The sequence below is a fragment of the Engraulis encrasicolus genome, chromosome 4 (assembly GCF_034702125.1).
Source record: "Engraulis encrasicolus isolate BLACKSEA-1 chromosome 4, IST_EnEncr_1.0, whole genome shotgun sequence".
NCBI lineage: Eukaryota > Metazoa > Chordata > Actinopteri > Clupeiformes > Engraulidae > Engraulis > Engraulis encrasicolus.
Genome location: NC_085860.1, coordinates 15,304,956 through 15,324,423, shown reverse-complemented (window position 1 = coordinate 15,324,423; position 19,468 = coordinate 15,304,956). Strand labels below are relative to the sequence as shown.

General features: G+C 43.7%; 1 protein-coding gene across 2 annotated transcripts; it reads left to right on the top strand.

Moving 5' to 3' along the window:
• The first annotated feature begins 656 nt into the window (after positions 1–656).
• Positions 657–17,189, top strand: lmo2 (LIM domain only 2 (rhombotin-like 1)). 2 transcript variants are annotated; one of them, XM_063196765.1, is made up of 3 exons: positions 657–875; positions 13,832–14,047; positions 16,963–17,189. In XM_063196765.1, exons 1-3 carry the CDS (start codon positions 667–669, stop codon positions 17,180–17,182), a joined length of 645 nt encoding a protein of 214 aa, XP_063052835.1. In that variant the 5' UTR covers positions 657–666; the 3' UTR covers positions 17,183–17,189. The 2 variants fall into 2 exon arrangements, with proteins under 2 accessions (XP_063052835.1, XP_063052836.1); XM_063196766.1 differs by lacking the exon at positions 657–875 and adding an exon at positions 11,023–11,717.
• The last annotated feature ends 2,279 nt before the right edge of the window (positions 17,190–19,468 follow it).

Here is a 19,468-nt window from a genome sequence, read left to right as displayed (position 1 = left end):
CTGCCAGCCAAATTGGCTAGTGACACAGAAAGTATTACTAGCCACAGCCAAGTTTTACCAGCATTTGGCCAATTGGCAGGTGCCATTGTCAATCCCTGATTTCCATCACAGAAGAGAGAGGAAACTGTGGCACTCCGCTTTCATTATTTTGACTGATTCGTGTGCCACCCACGAAGACTGTTAGAGCATCTGTGTTTTTAAGAAGACTTTTCGTTGCAGCACGTCCATTTTTCTATTTACCTTATCCATAGTACTGTATTTCCATCTCCTATCTGTTCAGCCAAGCACAAGGAGTTTTTTTTTCTTAGAGCAGAGTAGAGCAGACGTTTCAGGTTGCTGCCATCATCAGTGCTCTCTGTGCTCTGATGATGGCAGCAACCTGAAACGTCTGCTATACTCTGCTGTGAGAAAAAAAAAACTCCTGTGCTTGACCTTAGTGTCTTATTTAGTGTGTGAACCTGCTCCTACTCTGAACTATACTTTTTGGGTCCACGCATCTACTCATTTTTCCATACATCTAGAGCGCAAACAACACCCTTGCCTCCTATCTGTTCAGCCAGCCATGGGTTGTAATTGCAGTATATGGGGCATAGTATACTGTATCTTTGGTTTGAACCCTACATGGATTTAGTGTCCTGTGCTTGATCTTCCTCAGGAGCTGTGTTAATGGTGGTGGTGGCGAATGGGAAGCCAGCATGCAGGCTACACACACTACCAGGACGCAGCCTACATGCACCAACAGGACCTGCGTCCGCCAGGATACACGCGGCACCAGCAGAAACTGCGTCCGCCGGGGGGGGTACACGCACCAGAGGGTACTGCGTCCGCCAGGCTACACGCACCAGCAGCAACTGCGTCCGCTATGAGTTAGCGCTGTGAGTTCCCTAATATTTCATAAGCATCACAAAAGGCCGGATCAGGGGACATTAGGGGACTATACATTTCCCCTTTTTCGCAGAGCAGATCACATGACAGAGTATGCCATGTAATACACATGAAGCTGGGGAGGTGGTACATGCAGGGCCGGATTGAGATGGCCTGGGACCTCTAGGCTACAGGTTGCTGTGGGGCCCCCCAGAAGACAAATTTTGCGAAAAATGTTCGTAGAAAGTGTCATAATTACAAGCTAGAAATTCAGGTTAACATGTATAGCAATTATACTCAACATGATGGATGATTTTTTCAATATTTCATCTTGTCACAATTCTGCAGTTTTTCCACTTTTGGGCAATCTGGGGCCCCCTGGCAGGTGGGGGCCCCTAGGCTCCAGCCATATCTAGCCTGTGTGTTAATCCGGCCCTGGGTGGATGGCAAATCAACAAGCAGCATGAAGTTGAAAGAAACCGAGTTGTTTAAGTGAGGCACCCCTTTTTTGCACATTGGGAAGCTGTGTGAAAGGAGTTGGATCTGAGGGAGAGTCCTGTCGATATGGACTCCCTGTCGAGTTTATCTCCTTTTTGCTACTGGGCATGTGCGCATGTGCACACCTCCACGTAGCGATTTTCCCTTTTGATTGGCCATCGAGTTGAGGTGCCGAACAGCTGATCTTCAGTTTACAAGCTCCAAGCAGCATGCAGCAAGCACACCACTTGATATACAAACTATTATGGCAGTCATGGGTAAGTGGTTTGGGCATCAGACTTGTATCCCAAAGGTTGCCGGTTCAACTCCCGACCCGCCAGGGTGGTGGGGGGAGTAATTAACCAGTGCTCTCCCCCATGCTCCTCCATGAGTGAGGTAGTGGTACCCTGAGCATGGTACCGTCCTGCCGCACTGCTCCCTTGGGGCGCCATTGGCGGCTGCCCCCTTGCACGGGTGAGGCATAAATGCAATTTAGTTGTGTGCAGTGTGTAGTGAACACTTGTGTGCAGTGGAGTGCTGTGTCACAATGACAATAGGAGTTGGAGTTCCTCAGGTGGGCTTTCACTTCACTTCAGTAGCCCTATTTGAAAATGCAACCACAAAGCGCTGTAAGGATTGAACGTTGCGGCTGGAGTGCAAGAGGAAGGGTAGGAAAACTTCAAGACTACGAGGTATAGGAAAATACCTCAGGGAAAAGCTAACAGAGCCACGTGACCAGGCCAGCGACAAAATGTTTTGAACAGACCCCCAATAAATGCAGTGAATCAGGGGACCAATTCAGCCAGAAGGGCAAGTCAGGCGTTGGTCAGTCTTTCTTACAATTTACTCATATGGGTACTAATGAGGGTAAAATGTGTTTCATATGTGGGCATGAATAACATGACTACAGTATTAGACTAGACAGTGAAGTTTGCAGCATAAATCTTTTACTCTTTGATTGTCTCAGTGTGGGAGGAGACATATTGGCTTTACGGCGATAAGATATGTCAAAGCATGCCGTTTTCAGTGCCTTCAACAGGAAGTGATGGGCCTACATCAGCCTACGTCACTGTAATAACATTATTTTAGACATTACAGGTGTTATCACCAATGACCTCAATAAATTAAATCAGTGTTTCCCAACCAGAGGTACGTGTACCACTAGGGGTACGCGAACACACCTCTGTGGGTACTTGGAAAAATGTAATAATAACAAATATATGGAATATAGTCACATTGGGATAGAGGAACAGATATCAAAGATAACAAAGACTCATTTTACTTTGGTTTCAAATTCACATTTTTGTCTTTCAAAGGTCACCGACAAATTACAATGAAATGAACAAACAACATCAATTTTCTGTTTTCTGAGTTGTCTGGAAAATTGAAGTTTTGAACCCGTTTTTCATCTTTTTCATGTGAATTCCGAAAATGGATCAAAGCACTGCAAAGCGTTACACGGACCGTTGGGAAACACTCAATGAGATCACTATATATTATAATCTGTTTTTAAATGTTTTCTACACATTTCTGTGGTCACATATTTTTTTTCCTATTTATTCTTCATCCTTTACTACACATATGAGGTCAGAGACCTAAGCATCCCCATTAGCCTCACCGCCTGTCCTATTTCTACTAGTCTGCAATCCCTTATGGCCACCCCCATTGGGAACCGGTGCCTTTGTCACTGGGACAAGCCGCTCCGAAAATAGGCCTCAGTCTTTAGCCCGAGGCAGCTAAGGCCCAGCGTAAAAAGGCTGGTGACTCAGAGAGTACCCTGATGTGCTGTAGGCTACATACAATATCTTGGATCAAAGTCAAGTCGGACCTAAATTAGGTACTGACCCTGGTCAAAATAACATTAAGGGGGCTAGGCACATTGCCATTGCTTAGGAAGTCAATAGAAGGTAATAGGCTGATACTGTACTGCTTCTTTTGCTGAAAGCAAAGTTCTCAACCTAAAATGCTACGCTCAGAAAGAATGACATGTTTTGAGTTGGAAAAGTGGATTTCACTTCAATGCTTTTGACACTGTCTTGTAGTTTTTTCCCTTCTATGATCACCTGATTTTGTTGGATTACTACAATACCAGTGTATGGGATAGAATTACACCAAGCTTTTATTCAGAGAACATTGCTGGGTCTGTGATAGCCTCGCGCGCCATCCTACGTACTTCCGCCAAGACACTTGGCTCTGCACTACGTCTGGTACCTGTCTTCTGTGGAGCGATGTTGACCGGTAGGATTTGCGCCGGTGTTCTGACAAACGGTCCTACATTGTAATTTTAACCTACGGTAGGATGTTCTGTCAGACATGTCTGTTAAACAGTAGGGATGCACCGATACCACTTTTTTGAAAACCGATACAAGTACGAGTACATTAATGTGTGTACTTGCCGATACCGAGTACCGATACCGATACCGATACCGATACCTTTTACCACCAAAATACAATGAAAATAAATGCATGGCCTTGTTTTTTTCCACCTGTGATATTTGTATTGTCCATTTCCATGTAAATTTAAATGTTATTAAATGTATGAGGTGGCACTTTTTTCCCATGCTGCTTTCAAGTCCACAGAACGTGACAAGATTTTGCATTGTTTTGTGTAATAGCAGTATCATTCCTGGTATCGGCAAGTGCTTGACGAGTACGAGTACGAGTATAATGAGCAGTATCGGTATCGGTGCATCCCTATTAAACAGTCCTACATCGCCATAGATAGACGTCAGACATGTTTGTTCAACAACTTATAAGTTAAATCCTGATTTTTCAAAAAATTTCCTTCCTGCAATTGCGTCAGATCAAACGAAGTCCAGACCAAGAATACGAAATGGAAATGGTAGTATTATGGGATGGCTCTGGTCAGGACCAGGCTAGGTCTGTGATGTCATTCAGACCTTATGCAGAGACTTACAGATATTATCCAGCAGATGGCGGTAGAGAGCTGTTTCACGAGCAGCTGCGGGTGTCTGGTTGCAGTTCGGTTCAGTCCAGTCCACCTCTGTTATGTAGGCCTACTGGTGTTCTGTGAAGGTAATTCATGTCTCAGTGTGAGTCATTTGCTGTATGTGAATTATTCAGACATGCGTTGTGTAATAGTTCATACTTCACAGTGAAGCACATCTGTGTTAGTGAAGTAATGTAGCCTGATAAACCAGCCTAAATGTGAGACCGGAGTAATTTAGTCTGGTCCCGATGAACGATACCTTGGACGATTGCTGATGAGAACAACCTGTTATTTTTTCAAACCATCCATGTGCTCTGACAAATCGCTCCTCTGACCCACTCGCAGCTGAAAAATTTTGGCGCCCAGCGGGTGGCGCTGGTTTACCAGGCTAGAAGTAATGTTAAAAACCCCTCTGCAGAGCCTCCTTATAGCATTACTGTCACAAAATGGTAATGACCCTTTCTTACTCTTTTACTTAAGACTCCCACCATTGTCTTAGCAATGTTGTGATGATGTAGTTTATTTTTTGTGGGAAAAAAGATAATACTTGATGAGACCCATCGACAGGCCCATATGCCTTAAGAGGCTACAAGAATTGGGGGAAATACATGTTTTCATGAACATAGCACAGAAGTTATGTTTCCAACAAATGTACGTATTAGCTTGCTAAAAATAAGCCCAGTCCTCTGTAACAGGGTACATTAGCCAGCAATTGTTGCACGTTTATGATGGTAAGAGCCCTGAGTTTGTATTTTTGTTGTCTGAAACGCTTTTGTGCTATCACCAGAGAAGGCCTGTAGAAATGTGGGATGTGCTGTGCTGCCGTTTGATAGAGTTTGGCAAATACAGGAAGCGGTTAACATGGCTGCCCTGCTCTTGGATTGCACTGTCCTATTGTACGCGTATTTTCTTTTGGGGTATAATACTGATTAGCGCTGAAACCCACGGGGAGGAGAAGCTCTCATTCAACCACTGACTCATTTCCGTGGCCTGCTGAGACTCAATCAGAGAGAGAAAGAGAGAGAGAGAGCAAGGGCACTCCTATATACACAGAAACAGTAGCTCTGCAGAGGCAACCTGCTCCCATAACAGCAGACCGAGTAGGAGATCCATGCTGCATGGTAGACAGAGTAGAGATCCATGCTGCATGGTAGAATCGATCAGTCTTGGGGGCGTCGCCTCTGTCTGATGAAACTGCTAGTGTGTCGGAGAGAGCAGGGACAGCAGTCCCCTATTAGGAGTCAATAATCACTATGGTGCTGATTAGCAAGGAAACTGTTTCCTCACTATTGCTGTTGGTCCAGAAAAAACACAAACATGCTATCACAGAGTCAACAATGAGGCCTGGCTTTGCTGCCGAGAGGGAAATGAGGTTGTTATGTTTAATCAGCTGGTGATGGATTACCGTGTCTCATACGGGACCAAAACAACAGATTAATCCGCAATTAGGACCTGACTGGACCGGCTCCTGCTATTACATTGTACATACTCAGACACCAGTAAATCCACTTTTCTGATGGAGTAACCATGCAGCTATGTTTTCATTTCTCCATGCGGCCGGACATTCCACACGGGAGCTGAACAATAAGTCGTCTCTGAAGTTCGTGAACAATGTAGTGTGAAGTGACCTCCTTCACTGGCCATGAAACATCATGACCTACAGTATCTAGAACTCCTTCCAGGATTATGGCACACAGCACATATTCAGTTGATTATTATATACTGTATTTTGTTGATTTATTATACGTGTTTTACATAGTTTGTAAGGTGAAAATCTGTTCATTTCATCGCAGATTCTGCTTCTGAACATGCAGTGACTTGCTGTGTACTGATTATGTTGGTGCACATAACGTGGTTGATGAGCGTTGATATGATTGCAGTGTCTTCTACCTGTCTGAAGAGGTGTATTGACAAGGTTTATTTAGGGTTAGGCTTAAGAGAACAACAAGGAGACTACATACAGTTTAGTATTTTATTGAGTTAAGACACAGCATTTGTCTTTGAAGCATTTGGGTGGGCTTTGTTATGCCTTTGTTTGATAGTGACAGTGAAGAGATAACAGGAAATGGTTGAGAGAGGGACAGGGGTATTGCTGGGAAATGACCTCGTACCGGAATTGAATTCTCGTCTCTGGTGTAACAGTATGATCACTGACAGTATGATGTCAAACTCAGGCCTGGGGGCCAAATCTGGCCTGTGGACCCATTTTATTCGGCCCGCGAGACCATTTCAAATGTGTATTACACTTGGCCCACATACACTAATGTATAGTATTACAACACTTGAATATAAAATTTGGTGTGTCACAGGATGTGCAGACGCATTTGAACTAGCCTACCATATATGATGGGAAAGTGTGTGTGAAATTTAACTTGAAGTATGAAGAGCATGTACGCACAATTTTAGTCCATTTTTTCAACTAAATGTTCAGTTCGGCCCGCGACTTCTTTCCAGATTTGATTTTGGCCCTCAGTCAATTTCAGTTTGACATCCCTGCGCTTAGCTAGTTGAGACTGGGCCAAGGCAGACACGAACTGTGTTTGAAATTTGCTATCACTAGTAATGACCTTATTAACCAGTAGTGAAGAGTTCTACTGGTGGAACAGTGCACATGATGAGCCGAGGTGCACCTTTTGTTTAAATGTGACTACACAAAACTTGATGTAGATCATTTCCCCTACCCTAATTTTGAAAGCGAATTACTTATTGTATTGGCTTTCATTGATCTCCATGTAGAAGCTAATTAACTTCCCATTGCCAAAAAACTAATTAAAATAAGATGAGATATTTTCAAGAAGTGTTGAGCAGTACTGATACGAGTCTGCTACAATGTCTCAATGTGTTCATTGGACTTTGCAGGGTTTTGACATCACCTTTTATCCACTCCTCCACTTTGAACCATTCTGATAAGAATGAAAAGGTCATGTGGTAAAAAGTTTCATCCTAAATTATGGTTACTTGTACTGTAGATAAGTAACAGTGTCCTTTTTGCCTCTCGCTGCCTGTCGCCTTCTTTGTAGGTCAAAGCACTTTCGGTTACATCACTGTCATCTCTCTCCAGTGTGAGTGGCTAGCATAGGAAGTCGTGATGGAAAGCACGCATCAGAAACAAACTGTTGATGGTCTCCGAGCAACCATCTCCTGTTATGTGTAGTACGAAGAGAGGAAATGTGTGTCGCAGAGAAGGCTTTTCCCACCCTGTAACCGCACCGCCAGACTGACAGACGGGGGTTTCTGTGGGACACGGCTGAAGCTCGTTTGCCTCTATCATGTGGAGCCATCTGGGGTGCTCTCGGCCTATCAGGACGCAGCAGGATGGCCGGGGCCAGGACACCAGGATGTCTCCTGTCACCCCCCATGCAGGGCTGGACTGAGAGAGTAATACGGCCCGGGCACTTTAGGCATAACCCCTCAGTGCAGATCCTATGTTATAACCTACTGTCTCCAAAATTGTACTGGCTGGCTATGTCTTAATCTGTTACTTAAGGCTGTTGGTACTGCCATAGCAAGGTTGTTAATATGATGTAGTTGAGTATTTTCAGCAAATAGTGAATAGGCCAGATGGCCAGTCCAGCCCTGCCACCCCCTGCCAAAAGTAATTTATTCTCCTCGCACAGCGGTTCCCAAACTTCACCATTACGAGGTCCCCTATATACCGGTATATTCCAGTCAAGGCCCCCCTTACATGGGTTGTGCCACACAATTTTTCTGTGCTCCCTCTTTCGCAACCATAGCCTAGGTCCGTGAGTCAGTGCCCCACTGGGATATATAAAACAACAATAATAGTTATGTTGAGAGATGCAATACATTACCATGAAACAGTTTTTTTTTAAAGATCATTTTCGGTAGGTGTTCGTTGTTTGTTATACTTTTCCTGCTCACCTGCCACGGCCCCGCTACCAACATCTCGCGGCCCCCCAGAGCCCCTATTTTGAAAACTACTGTCCTGGCCCTGCCGTGGCCAACCAGTATAGGGCACTCGTCTACCATGCGGCTGACCCGGGTTCGATTCCCGGCCCAGGTCCTTTGCCGGTCCCTCCCCGTCTCTCTCCCCATTCGCTTCCTGTCCACCTCTCAAACTGTCCTATCAAATAAAGTCGAAAAAAGTCTTCATGCTCTTATTTCATTATTGGTGAGGCGTTAAGAGAGGGACAAACCTTGTAAAAAATATATATATTATTGAAATATGGTCACAGGATTGATCAGAGTGTGTTTTCCTTGTATTTTCAGGACATTAAATCTACAAGTTACTTTCAAAATAACTCATACTGCAGATGGGGTCACTGTCGGGTCTATTCACTATTTTGCTGAAAATACTCAACTACATCATAACAATGAAACAGTAAAAGTAACAGATTAAGACATATCCATTACAATTTTTGTGACCGTAAGGTTACATAGGCTCTGCGCTTAGGGGTTTTTAATTTACCATCTCACAGACTTAACAGAATGATTTGTTTGTTTTGTTTTTAAAATTAGGCTAAATTATCTCTGTAGCCTATATCATACTTTGTGTCTTCATAAAAACCTGGTATCTCTTTGGTCAGCACTGAACTCTGGCTGATGCGTCCTTGGTGGACAGTGTTTGAACTAGCCCACAGCCTTGCCTCAAGCAGAGAAAGTGTGTTGGGGACGTCCAGTGTTTTGGATCACATCATGATGCGCCCGCGTGTGTGTGTGTGTGTGTGTGTGTGTGTGTGTGTGTGTGTGTGTGTGTGTGTGTGTGTGTGTGTGTGTGTGTGTGTGTGTGTGTGTGTGTGTGAGAGAGAGAGAGAGAGAGAGAGAGAGAGAGAGAGAGAGAGAGAGAGAGAGAGAGAGAGAGAGAGAGAGTGAGAGAGTGTGTTTTGTAGGCTGGCTCTTTATCTTTATACCCAATTCAACAGAAAGTTCAGCCCATGCCACCGGCAGGCACGCCTAAGGGTCTGGCTGCAGATAAGAGGCTTCTCCTCCAGCCACGCAAACTGAAGAAGACTGCACAGCAAGAGATTACACCAAAAACAAAACGCTCACTTTTTGTGTCTTTCGATGCATTGTGTAGGGCATATTTGTAGATTTGTAGAACAAATTCAGTACATTTATGTAAATTCAAAGGACACAGCCTACGTGTATTATACTGACTCTGAAATTATTAACCTTTTGTTCTATTGGTTCATGGGTTATGGTTGAGGCAAGCTTGCAAACATTGTTAGCGTATTGTAAGGTTGTTTTGGATCCATTGCAGTTTGAGTGAACAAAGCAGAAACAAAAATAGCATCATGGAAATAAAAGTATAAAGACAGATGGCACTCCAAAAACAGGAAACTGCTGTAGCCTAGGCATGGGGGACCCCATAGCAAAACAAACGCACCACTTAAAGGATAGTTCCGGCGTAAAATGAAAGTTTCACCATCGCTTTCCCATGCCACATAATGTATCTAATGATGAGCCATTCCGGGCAATGCCGCGCCGTTATGGAGTTAGCTTATTTTAAGCTTTTTGGTGAAAAACGCAGCCAACGCATCACGGCGGGGCCAATTATAAACCTATTCTTTTCTGATGTTTCCCCGCTATAAACAACTTCAAAAACGCTACACACTTCATCACAAAGGTCTCGTTAATCAAACCGAGGCACAGAGAATGTCATCGGACCACACAATCTTTCACTGGCCAGTGTTTTCAGAGGTGTCTCACTGTTGCAACTCTCTGACCCGGATGCAGGCTACTCAATCAGGTGGCTAGGTAGGCTAAACATGGTCCGCGGTTCGCACCGGCTACGACCGTAAAATGAAAAGCTGGAACCCCGACCGTTTTCACCGACTGCCACTGTCTAAACCAGCCATATTACGGGAATGGCTAATAACATTAGAAGTGGACGAAACTGGCGTAAAAACCCGGAGGGATCGCTACTACCGTGTGTGCAGGCAGCAGATTTGAAGAGTTGCATGGAGAGTACAGGTAGGCAGACTACTCTTACAAAGTAATTGCAACACGGTATATTATAACATGGATTCAGCTTTGTAATAACACACCACTGGTGGTGTACTTACATCTGTAAGAGTACTTCTAGTACGACTTTATAAATTCCTCCAGCCCTCCTCCGTTGCGTAATGGTCCTTCTGACCTCGCGCGCCCTGGCATCCGGGTCAGAGAGTTGCAACAGTGAGACACCTCTGAAAACACTGGCCAGTGAAAGATTGTGTGGTCCGATGACATTCTCTGTGCCTCGGTTTGATTGACGAGACCTTTGTGATGAAGTGTGTAGCGTTTTTGAAGTTGTTTATAGCGGGGAAACATCAGAAAATAATAGGTTTATAATTGGCCCCGCCGTGATGCGTTGGCTGCGTTTTTCACCAAAAAGCTTAAAATAAGCTAACTCCATAACGGCGCGGCATTGCCCGGAATGGCTCATCATTAGATACATTATGTGGCATGGGAAAGCGATGGTGAAACTTTCATTTTACGCCGGAACTATCCTTTAAAAAATACTTTTTAAAATAACACAATATGCCATTATTTATTCTAAAACAATCACCATTTATCGTCAAGCACTTCTTTCTCAAGAAAGAGTTCTCAGTCATGCCATACCTAGGCCTAATTGAGGAAGATACAAGTAGATTATAAGTCTTCCGCCAACCATGCAGAACCATCCAACCATCCAGGCTGTTAAGTCAAAAGCTCATTTGGAGCTCGTGATCTGCCGCTGTCACGACTCCCACTAGGTTTCTTGCAGAGATCATTGCATTGTCTGCTTGGCTATCTGCCTCTTTAAGAGCAATTTCCTCCTATTGTCAAATAGTCGTGAGCAGGAAGAGGGAAACGAAACCAGAAACCGAGGGGGCAGGGCCATTTAAAAATACCTGATGTAGTCTACAATAACGGGGACAGCTTTTCCTTTCTCAGAAGGACGCAACGCAGGGGATCACAAGGAAGGGATGTAAAGCGCGCCTCTAACCAGCCTTGTGGTAACTGCCTTTCCGAGTGGATAGACTCCTCGCCACAGCACACAACTGTCCAATGCGGGGAAATTAGTTTATGGCAGGCAATTAATTATCACACCGAGCTTGACTACCAGCGCGTTTACAGTAGCGTAGCCTTCTATATTATAGCGGATTGGAGATTAAAACTGCGCACTGTGCGCAGCGGTAATGGATTGTGAACATCTACGGATTTTTAGAGGCGACGGAGTGATGGCATTCAGTGGCTGGTGAATCGTAGTGGCTGGACAGGTGCTTCCTTTCATGTTCCCTAAACGCATGGCACACTTCAGGACAGGCTCCGTTATGTCATGCCGCAATTTTAACTGCTGAAATAAAAAAAAAGATGCGCGGACGAGAGGAAGAGAGTGTTCTCTGAGTGTGAAACACAATTTGGAGAAAACCTGGATGTTGTGGAGGATACGTTTCGGAATGGCATCTACAATTGAAAGAAAGACACTGGAGTCAAACGAGTGAGTAGGCTTTAAACATTTAATAGTCTATTTCTGATGTCTTGCCGTTGGGTCTGTGGAGGGTTTTTTGTTTGTTTTACTGTCCAAGAGCTTGGCGCACAACGGATGGGGTCATGTGTGTAGGCTACAAACGACTATAGCCTCGGTGTCAGACTAGGTTACATTGTTTCACACCTCATTTGGGATTCACAATGTTACAGTTTCTACTGCGTATTCGGTTACTGTACTTCAGAGAGCAAAATAGTTCATGGTTGTAATTACTTGACCAAAATGATCTGAATTATTGATCATTTTTGTGATTATTTCAAAGTTATGCAACCAAATAGAATTGGACACTATGCTTGCAGAATAGGCCCATGCACATTTAACATTTTAATCATAGCCTATCATGATTGTTCATTTAATTATCTCTGAAGAATACACAGGAACTCAGTAGGCTACTATTTCTACATATATAAGACATAAATGCATACAGTTTCTAGCATTGTTATTATTAGATCAAAGAGAATGTGTTTATCTGTTTAGCCCACTCTTATACTGACACGTTTCAAAAGGTGTGTTTTTTCATATCCTAGAGCAGGCCTGAAATATTAAAATGAGTGTGACGAAGCAGAACACTGAACTTCCGTGATGTGAAATGATGTGTGTTAATGTTTGTTACATAACCCCTACATGAGAAACCGGAGAGAACCAAGCAATTGCGATCGTTTCCTTTTGACACAAATTAGAAAGGGGCGAATCAGTGTAAGCAGGGAAGCCAACAGGGAGGAACAAAGGGGGTCAGTTGTCCCGGGCCCAGGGAGAGAGGGAGCACAGATTTGGGTCCTCATCCCATTCTATGTATTCAGGGGGTGGGGGTGGATGGGGCTTTAAATGACTGTCCCGGGCCCGTCCTGAGTGTATCCTCCACCACATAGGAGTGTTAATAAGAAACGGACTTGGTGGTGCTTACTTGGTGCTGATTACTTGATGAGACACAAATGAGAGCGGCACAAATAAGTGGCACATCAGTGTCAATAAACATACAGCTCAAAGGATGTTTCTGTTGTCTGTTTGATTGATGAATTGAATGTTTGTATGACAGGCCTGAGAGAGCCAAGTCATTGTGAATGTTTGTTTCTTTTTGACACAAATTAGTAACCACAGCACAGTAACTAACCGTCAGTGACCACACATTTCACAGCACAAAACGCTGTCTGTCTTGGTTGATTGATTACATGAAAAGCCTGAGAGAACCATTGAAGTCAGCAGAAGTGTTTTTTGACACAAATGAGAAGGACATGCTGTAAGTCAGCAGTACACATCAGAAAAGCAGAACACCTAAAAGGTTTAGCACAGCTTAAAAGAATAGCCATGTTTGAATTGGGAAGGGATGTTGTGTTTTTGTTGTTTCTGTCCTGATGGATATGCTTCTCTCAACACTAGCCATCCATCCATCCATCCATCCATCCATCCATCCAGGGTCTAGAACTGGTACCTGACTTGTATATGATGTATATGCTGGGAAGGGTGGCTGGAGGGAGTGGATGGATGCAATGATCTATGTAGGCCTATGTGTTTTTGTTTTGAGCAATGGAATGAATTAGGGCTGCACAATTAATCGAAAATAATCGAAAATCGTGATAAATTAGTGAAATCGAAGTCAAAATATTAATCGTGATTTAATCGTGGCAATAGTGACCTACCTTTGAGAGCGTCCTTGAAGCCAGAACATACTGACAGGCTGGTGTTTCTGGCCAGAAATCTGTCCACCTAAGTTTCATGCTATTGCCTTTATATAAGTATTACAATTCATTTTATTTTGCTCATCCCGTATATAGTTAATTCTTGGTTATATTTCATCTTGTTATACTTTTCAAAAAAATCTGCAAAAAATCAATAATCGTGATCAGTAATCGTGATTACGATTTTGACCAAAATAATCGTGATTATGATTTTTACCATAATCGTGCAGCCCTAGAATGAATGTCTATTTGTGTATTTATACAGTGAGACCAAGGCAAAGGCAATTTTGATGCTGACATGATGATAAAGTCTATTCTATCTATCCATCCATCTATCCATCCATTATCCATCCAACCGTTTATTCATCCGTCCATCTTGTGTGTTCCCAGGGAGCCGGTGGACGAGGTGCTGCAGATGCCTCCGTCGCTGCTGACGTGCGGGGGGTGCCAGCAGAGCATTGGCGACCGCTTCTTCCTGAAGGCCATAGAGCAGTACTGGCACGAGGACTGCCTGAGCTGCGACCTGTGCGGCTGCCGTCTGGGGGAGGTGGGCCGCCGCCTCTACTACAAGCTGGGACGCAAGCTGTGTCGCAGAGACTACCTGAGGTTAGTTATAGCTTTATATCGCTTTATTACGTTGTATTGCACTACATTGCACACGCTGTGCCGCCGAGACTACTTGAGGTTAGTTTAGTAGTGGAACAACTGTACACAGGGCCCTAGAGCAATACACTTATAGGGCCCCGCATACAATCTGCAAAACTCACAACAGGGCCCCCACCACCTATAGGGGAGGGCTCTGGGCCCTGGGGCAAATGCCCTGCTTGCCCCCCTATAGCTCCGCCCCTGGATTAGTTATACAGTAGCTACGGCTGTTGTCGCTTTATTACTTTGTATTACATTGCATTGCATACTACAAGCTGTGCCACCAAGACTATTTGAGGTTAGTTATACAGTAGCTACGGCTGCTGTCGCTTTATTACATTGTATTACATTGCAATGCATACTACAAGCTGTGCCGCAGAGACTACTTGAGGTTAGTTATACAGTAGCTACATTGCATTACATTTCATTGCATACTACAAGCTGTGCTATCGAGACTACTTGAGGTATAGTTATTATACAGTAGCTACGGCTGCTGTCGCTTTATTACATTGTATTGCATTGCATACTACAAGCAGTGCTGTCGAGACTACTTGAGGTTAGTTATACGGTAGCTACGGCTGCTGTCGCTTTATTACATTGTATTGCATTACATACTACAAGCTGTGCTGTCGAGACTACTTGAGGTTAGTTATACGGTAGCTACTATACGGCTGCTGTCGCTTTATTACATTGCATTACAGTACCGTTTCACAAGAGGGCGTTGGGGAGGGCTTGGCAGGCTTATGATGAAATCAGTGGGGCATTTGTTCAAAACAGGTTGAGAACCACTGCATCATTACAGTTTGGTTTATGCAAAGTGCTTTACTATACAGGACAAGAGCTACAGAGAAACACGGTGCATGAAGGCATAAGAAAGTTAGTTCAGCAGAGGCACCACAACACTGTTGATTAGTGAGTGGAGGGTTAGTGACTGAAGGTTTGGTCTATTTTGAGGAGAAAAAAAAACATTTTATTCTTATTATCAATGAGCTGTAATAAAGTCTTTCCAAGCTGGATTCTTCTGTCACTTTGTACATGCCTTCTACGAACATGTGCTATATGAAATCGGCTCCTCATTGTCCGTCAAATCTGGCAACGGTTGAATCAGCGCAGTTTAAACAATGGTCACATACGTAAGCCTGAGAGTAGACTTCCTGTTAGCCGCTAGCACAAGTTGACCCCAGCCTGACCTTACGTGTGGTCTCAGTTTTGTCTTTGCCTGGGTGCATTTCACTGCCTAAACAAACAGGGCCCAAAACAAACAATGTCCCTGAATGTTTATGATGACCTGAACATTTTTTGTGTGAAGGGTGCATTCATTCAAGAATCAAGAATCAAGAATCAAGAGCTTTTTATTGTCATTGACAAATAAATTTGACAACGAAATTGCGTTTTAGAATACACTGTACATGTACCCCAGGGCCGCTGCTCATACGAGCGCCGCCACTAACACACCTCCACCACCTAGGCTCAAGTTTAATACACATTGGGAAAGGATGAGGGTAAAAAATATGTCCATGTCTTCATATTATAGAGTTACAACATCAAGGCATAGATGAAAAAAAAACCTCATATTTTAGCAAAAAAGCAGTAGAGACAAACATTCGTATGAACCGGGGGGTGGGGGTGGGGGGGTTGGAGATGGGGAAGGGAGAGAGGTTGCAGATAAGACAGAGGACGCGTTGAAGTTGAGGGAGGGGGGGGGGGTGGCACTGGGTAGTCCTATCCCCACTGTGCACCAGATCTTATCCGCCTGAGAGACGGCCTTGGCCTGGTCCACAGCAAGTCCAAAACAACACCAGGTGTCCATTGTGATGGGTAGGGAGGCAGAGTCTCCTGACACTGCTTGTCCTCCAGGGAGAGATAGATGAGTCCTGACCTAGGTCAGGTCGCTGATTTGCTGGGGCGCCAAAGACAGATTAGATTCATGTTTGGGTTATTGCAGGCATTGAGAACAGCAAGAGCTAAGTGCTTAAGCCTGGCAGGACATCGGTGACATAAAATAAAACTGTTGTCAAATCAGGTTGATATCAAATAAAACTGTTGCCAAATCAGGTTGATATCAAATAAATCTGTTGTATGTCGGATGCCATGAATGTCTGTCCCACAGAAGAGCTTTAAGGAGTAGTGTGTTACAAAACTGCTGATGGGAGGATCAAAATGCAGTGGTGTCAAATATTGAAGGCGTTAATGAGATCATGATTACACCCTGATTACAAGTTTTATAGATGGGGTTGGGGTTAACATTACTTACTGAGTATTGCACATGAGGCTTGTGTGAAAAGATATAAATTTGACAATTACTTTGTCCAACAAAGCCAAGTTAAGTTATTACAATTGAAAAAGGCTATGTAATAACACTTTATAATCTATTCTCAAAAACACATTTGGCATAATAACATGTGAAGTAATAATTGAGACATCAAATTGTGCAGTTTTTATGCATTAACACTTTCTCCATTCACATTTTTTTAACCAAGATCAAGATACGGTAAAATGTACATATACATACATAGTTATTTCCATTGAAGGGCTATTTGCAAATGGATTTGGAGCCGTTTTTTTCTGTCGAAGCCCTCAATTAACCATTGACTGTGCCCCCCCTCCCTCCATGATGCCCACCCCTCCCTGCCTGCTCCCCTCTCTCCCTGCCTGGTGCCCTCTCTCCCTGCCTGCTCCCCTCTCTCCCTGCCTGCTCCCCTCTCTCCCTACCTGGTGCCCTGTTCTCCTGCCTGGTGCCCTCTGTCCTCCTGCCTGGTGCCCTCTCTCCCTGCCTGGTCCCCTCTCTCCCTGCCTGGTGCCCTGTCCTCCTGTCTGCTGCCCTGTCTCCCTGCCTGGTCCCCTCTCTCCCTGCCTGGTGCCCTGTCTCCCTGCAGGCTGTTTGGCCAGGACGGGCTGTGTGCAGCTTGCGATAAGCGGATCCGAGCCTTCGAGATGACCATGCGGGTGCGGGACAAGGTGTACCACCTGGAGTGCTTCAAGTGTGCCGCCTGCCAGAAGCATTTCTGCGTGGGAGACCGCTACCTGCTCATCAACTCGGACATTGTTTGCGAGCAGGACATTTTCCAGTGGACTAAACTCAACAGTGATATGTAGCGAAGAATTTTTTTGTTTGTTTTTTTATGATTGGACACTTTGGACCTCCCTTTCTAGTAACCACTTCAGATGGTTTGCAATGAAGTGATGGAGGAGTAAGTGGCACTTGTGAAACGTATGCATCCCAGCATGCTTTGCATAACAACACCAGCTATGGGTGGCCACCATGCAGCTTCAGGAGCTAATGGGTGGATTCCAATAGGCGCACTCCCGTCCTCGGTCTGTGCTTGTGGCCTCACGTTTCGCTGACGCCCCGCCTCCGTGGAGAAAACAATTCAGTTCAGTAGGCAGACGCTGTCAGACAGCCACAACACATTTTGGGGGACTGTTCTTCATTCACCATCCCGTTTTCAAATGAGATAATGACACTAGAATTGAGCTTTTGCAAGATATTGAAATACTATTCCGTTGTTGGTGACGTCATCACGAGGCCACAAGGAGGCAAGTGAGCAAGGGAGGACGGGAGTCCGCATATTAGTATGCACCCAGTGTGTATCACCAGCACCCAGATCAGGAACAAGACTAAGGGCTCTGGTTGAAAAAGAAAAGACTTGATGATGTCTTGATGAATGCAAAAAGGCTACTGCTTTGAATTTGGCAATAAGACTGAAGTGCAAGGCTTTTTGCCTTTTTTGTTTCATATGTGTTATAGAGTTGACGACTTGCTACTTGCAACTTCTCGTTTAATGTTCAAATTGAGTTTTGTTATGGAAATAAAAGAAAACAGGCTTGCTTTTGTAAATGGTTTTTCCTTTCACTAAGTACAGATACATTCGATTATGGATTTATACATATGAACGTTTTATTCCTTCAGATGTTGGCACACAATTCCCATTTCACATTGTAATTTGGGCCAAAGCCTTTATTTTGGCAAAATATATCCCATGTTTTATTTACAGCAGTCAGTGTTTTGTGTTGTACTGCTGGTTTCTGCTATTCTTTTTGTCACCAGAAGAGGTCAGTTGAAGATCTTTCTTGACGTCAGTGTTTTCTGTGGCTGGAACATTTTTCCACATAGCTCACTATGAGACAGATTGTAGGTGACCTTAAACAATAAGTTTGTATAACTTGAATGGTAATTGACAGTTCTTAAAATTGTCTTGAGGAGAAACATGTAGCTCTCGTGTGCATGATGTGGGCTACTGACGATCATCATTAACACTAATGATAAGAGCACATACTAGGAAACCATTACGTAATGCCATAATTAATTCACACTTTACAAGTGCAGTGTCAAACAGCAGTCTATGTTTCCAATGACTTTAAAGGGACACTGTGTGAGATTTTTAGTTGTTTATTTCCAGAATTCATGCTGCCCATTCACTAATGTTACCTTTTTCATGAATACTTACCACCAGCATCAAATTCAAAGTATTCATTATGACGGGAAAAATTGCACTTTTCATACATGAAAAGGGGGATCTTCTCCATGGTCCGCCATTTTGAATTTCCAAAAATAGCCATTTTTAGCTGCAAAAATGACTGTACTTGGACCATACCAGAAAATATTTGTTTAATACTTAGTAAACTTTCATGTAAAGATCAAATTTGGCAATAGGCAGCCCAATTTCAATAAGCAGCATAGTTGCAGTACCTTTTTTGACCATTTCCTGCACAGTGTCCCTTTAAAGCTTTCTGTTAGATTGAAGGCCCAAGACAAGAAAGGAGGAAATGAAACTCTGGAGCTATACACCCACTTCCACTTCCTGTCAGGCCATGCCATGCCATGCCACCTCATCCTGCTGCCCACTAGGTTGATTTACTATGCAACCCTCAACATTACAGTTTTTTTCCACTGACGTTTGTAGTATTTTTGTTTTTCTTAGCGCTAAAGCTCATTTTTTGCAACTGAAGCTGTAAAGCTGTTTTTGCTGAACTACAAATACAAACAAACTCAGAACAAATCTGCAAAAATGTGTGTAGTAGATACTCATTTTGGATACTCTCTCGTTGTCCTATGGAGAATAAAGTAATGAAAAGACACAAAAAAGCCCAACTGAAAAAAGAAAAAAACCATCCGTTTGCTGAACTCTGCACACAGTTGTAAACGGAAATGTTTTCAAACCAAATTGATAGCACATATTGCACAGACAGTACAAATTAAAAACACTCTTTGTTTCTTTATTCAAAACGATGTTCACAGCTATGCAAAATGAGGAGTGTTGTGCAATTGATTGTTTATGTTACATCTTTCCAAGTGTGTATTATAAACCACAGAGCAGAGCAGTTTTGTGCTATTAGTTTGGTTATAGGTTTGTGCATCTGTGTGAAGAGTTCCGCAATAGC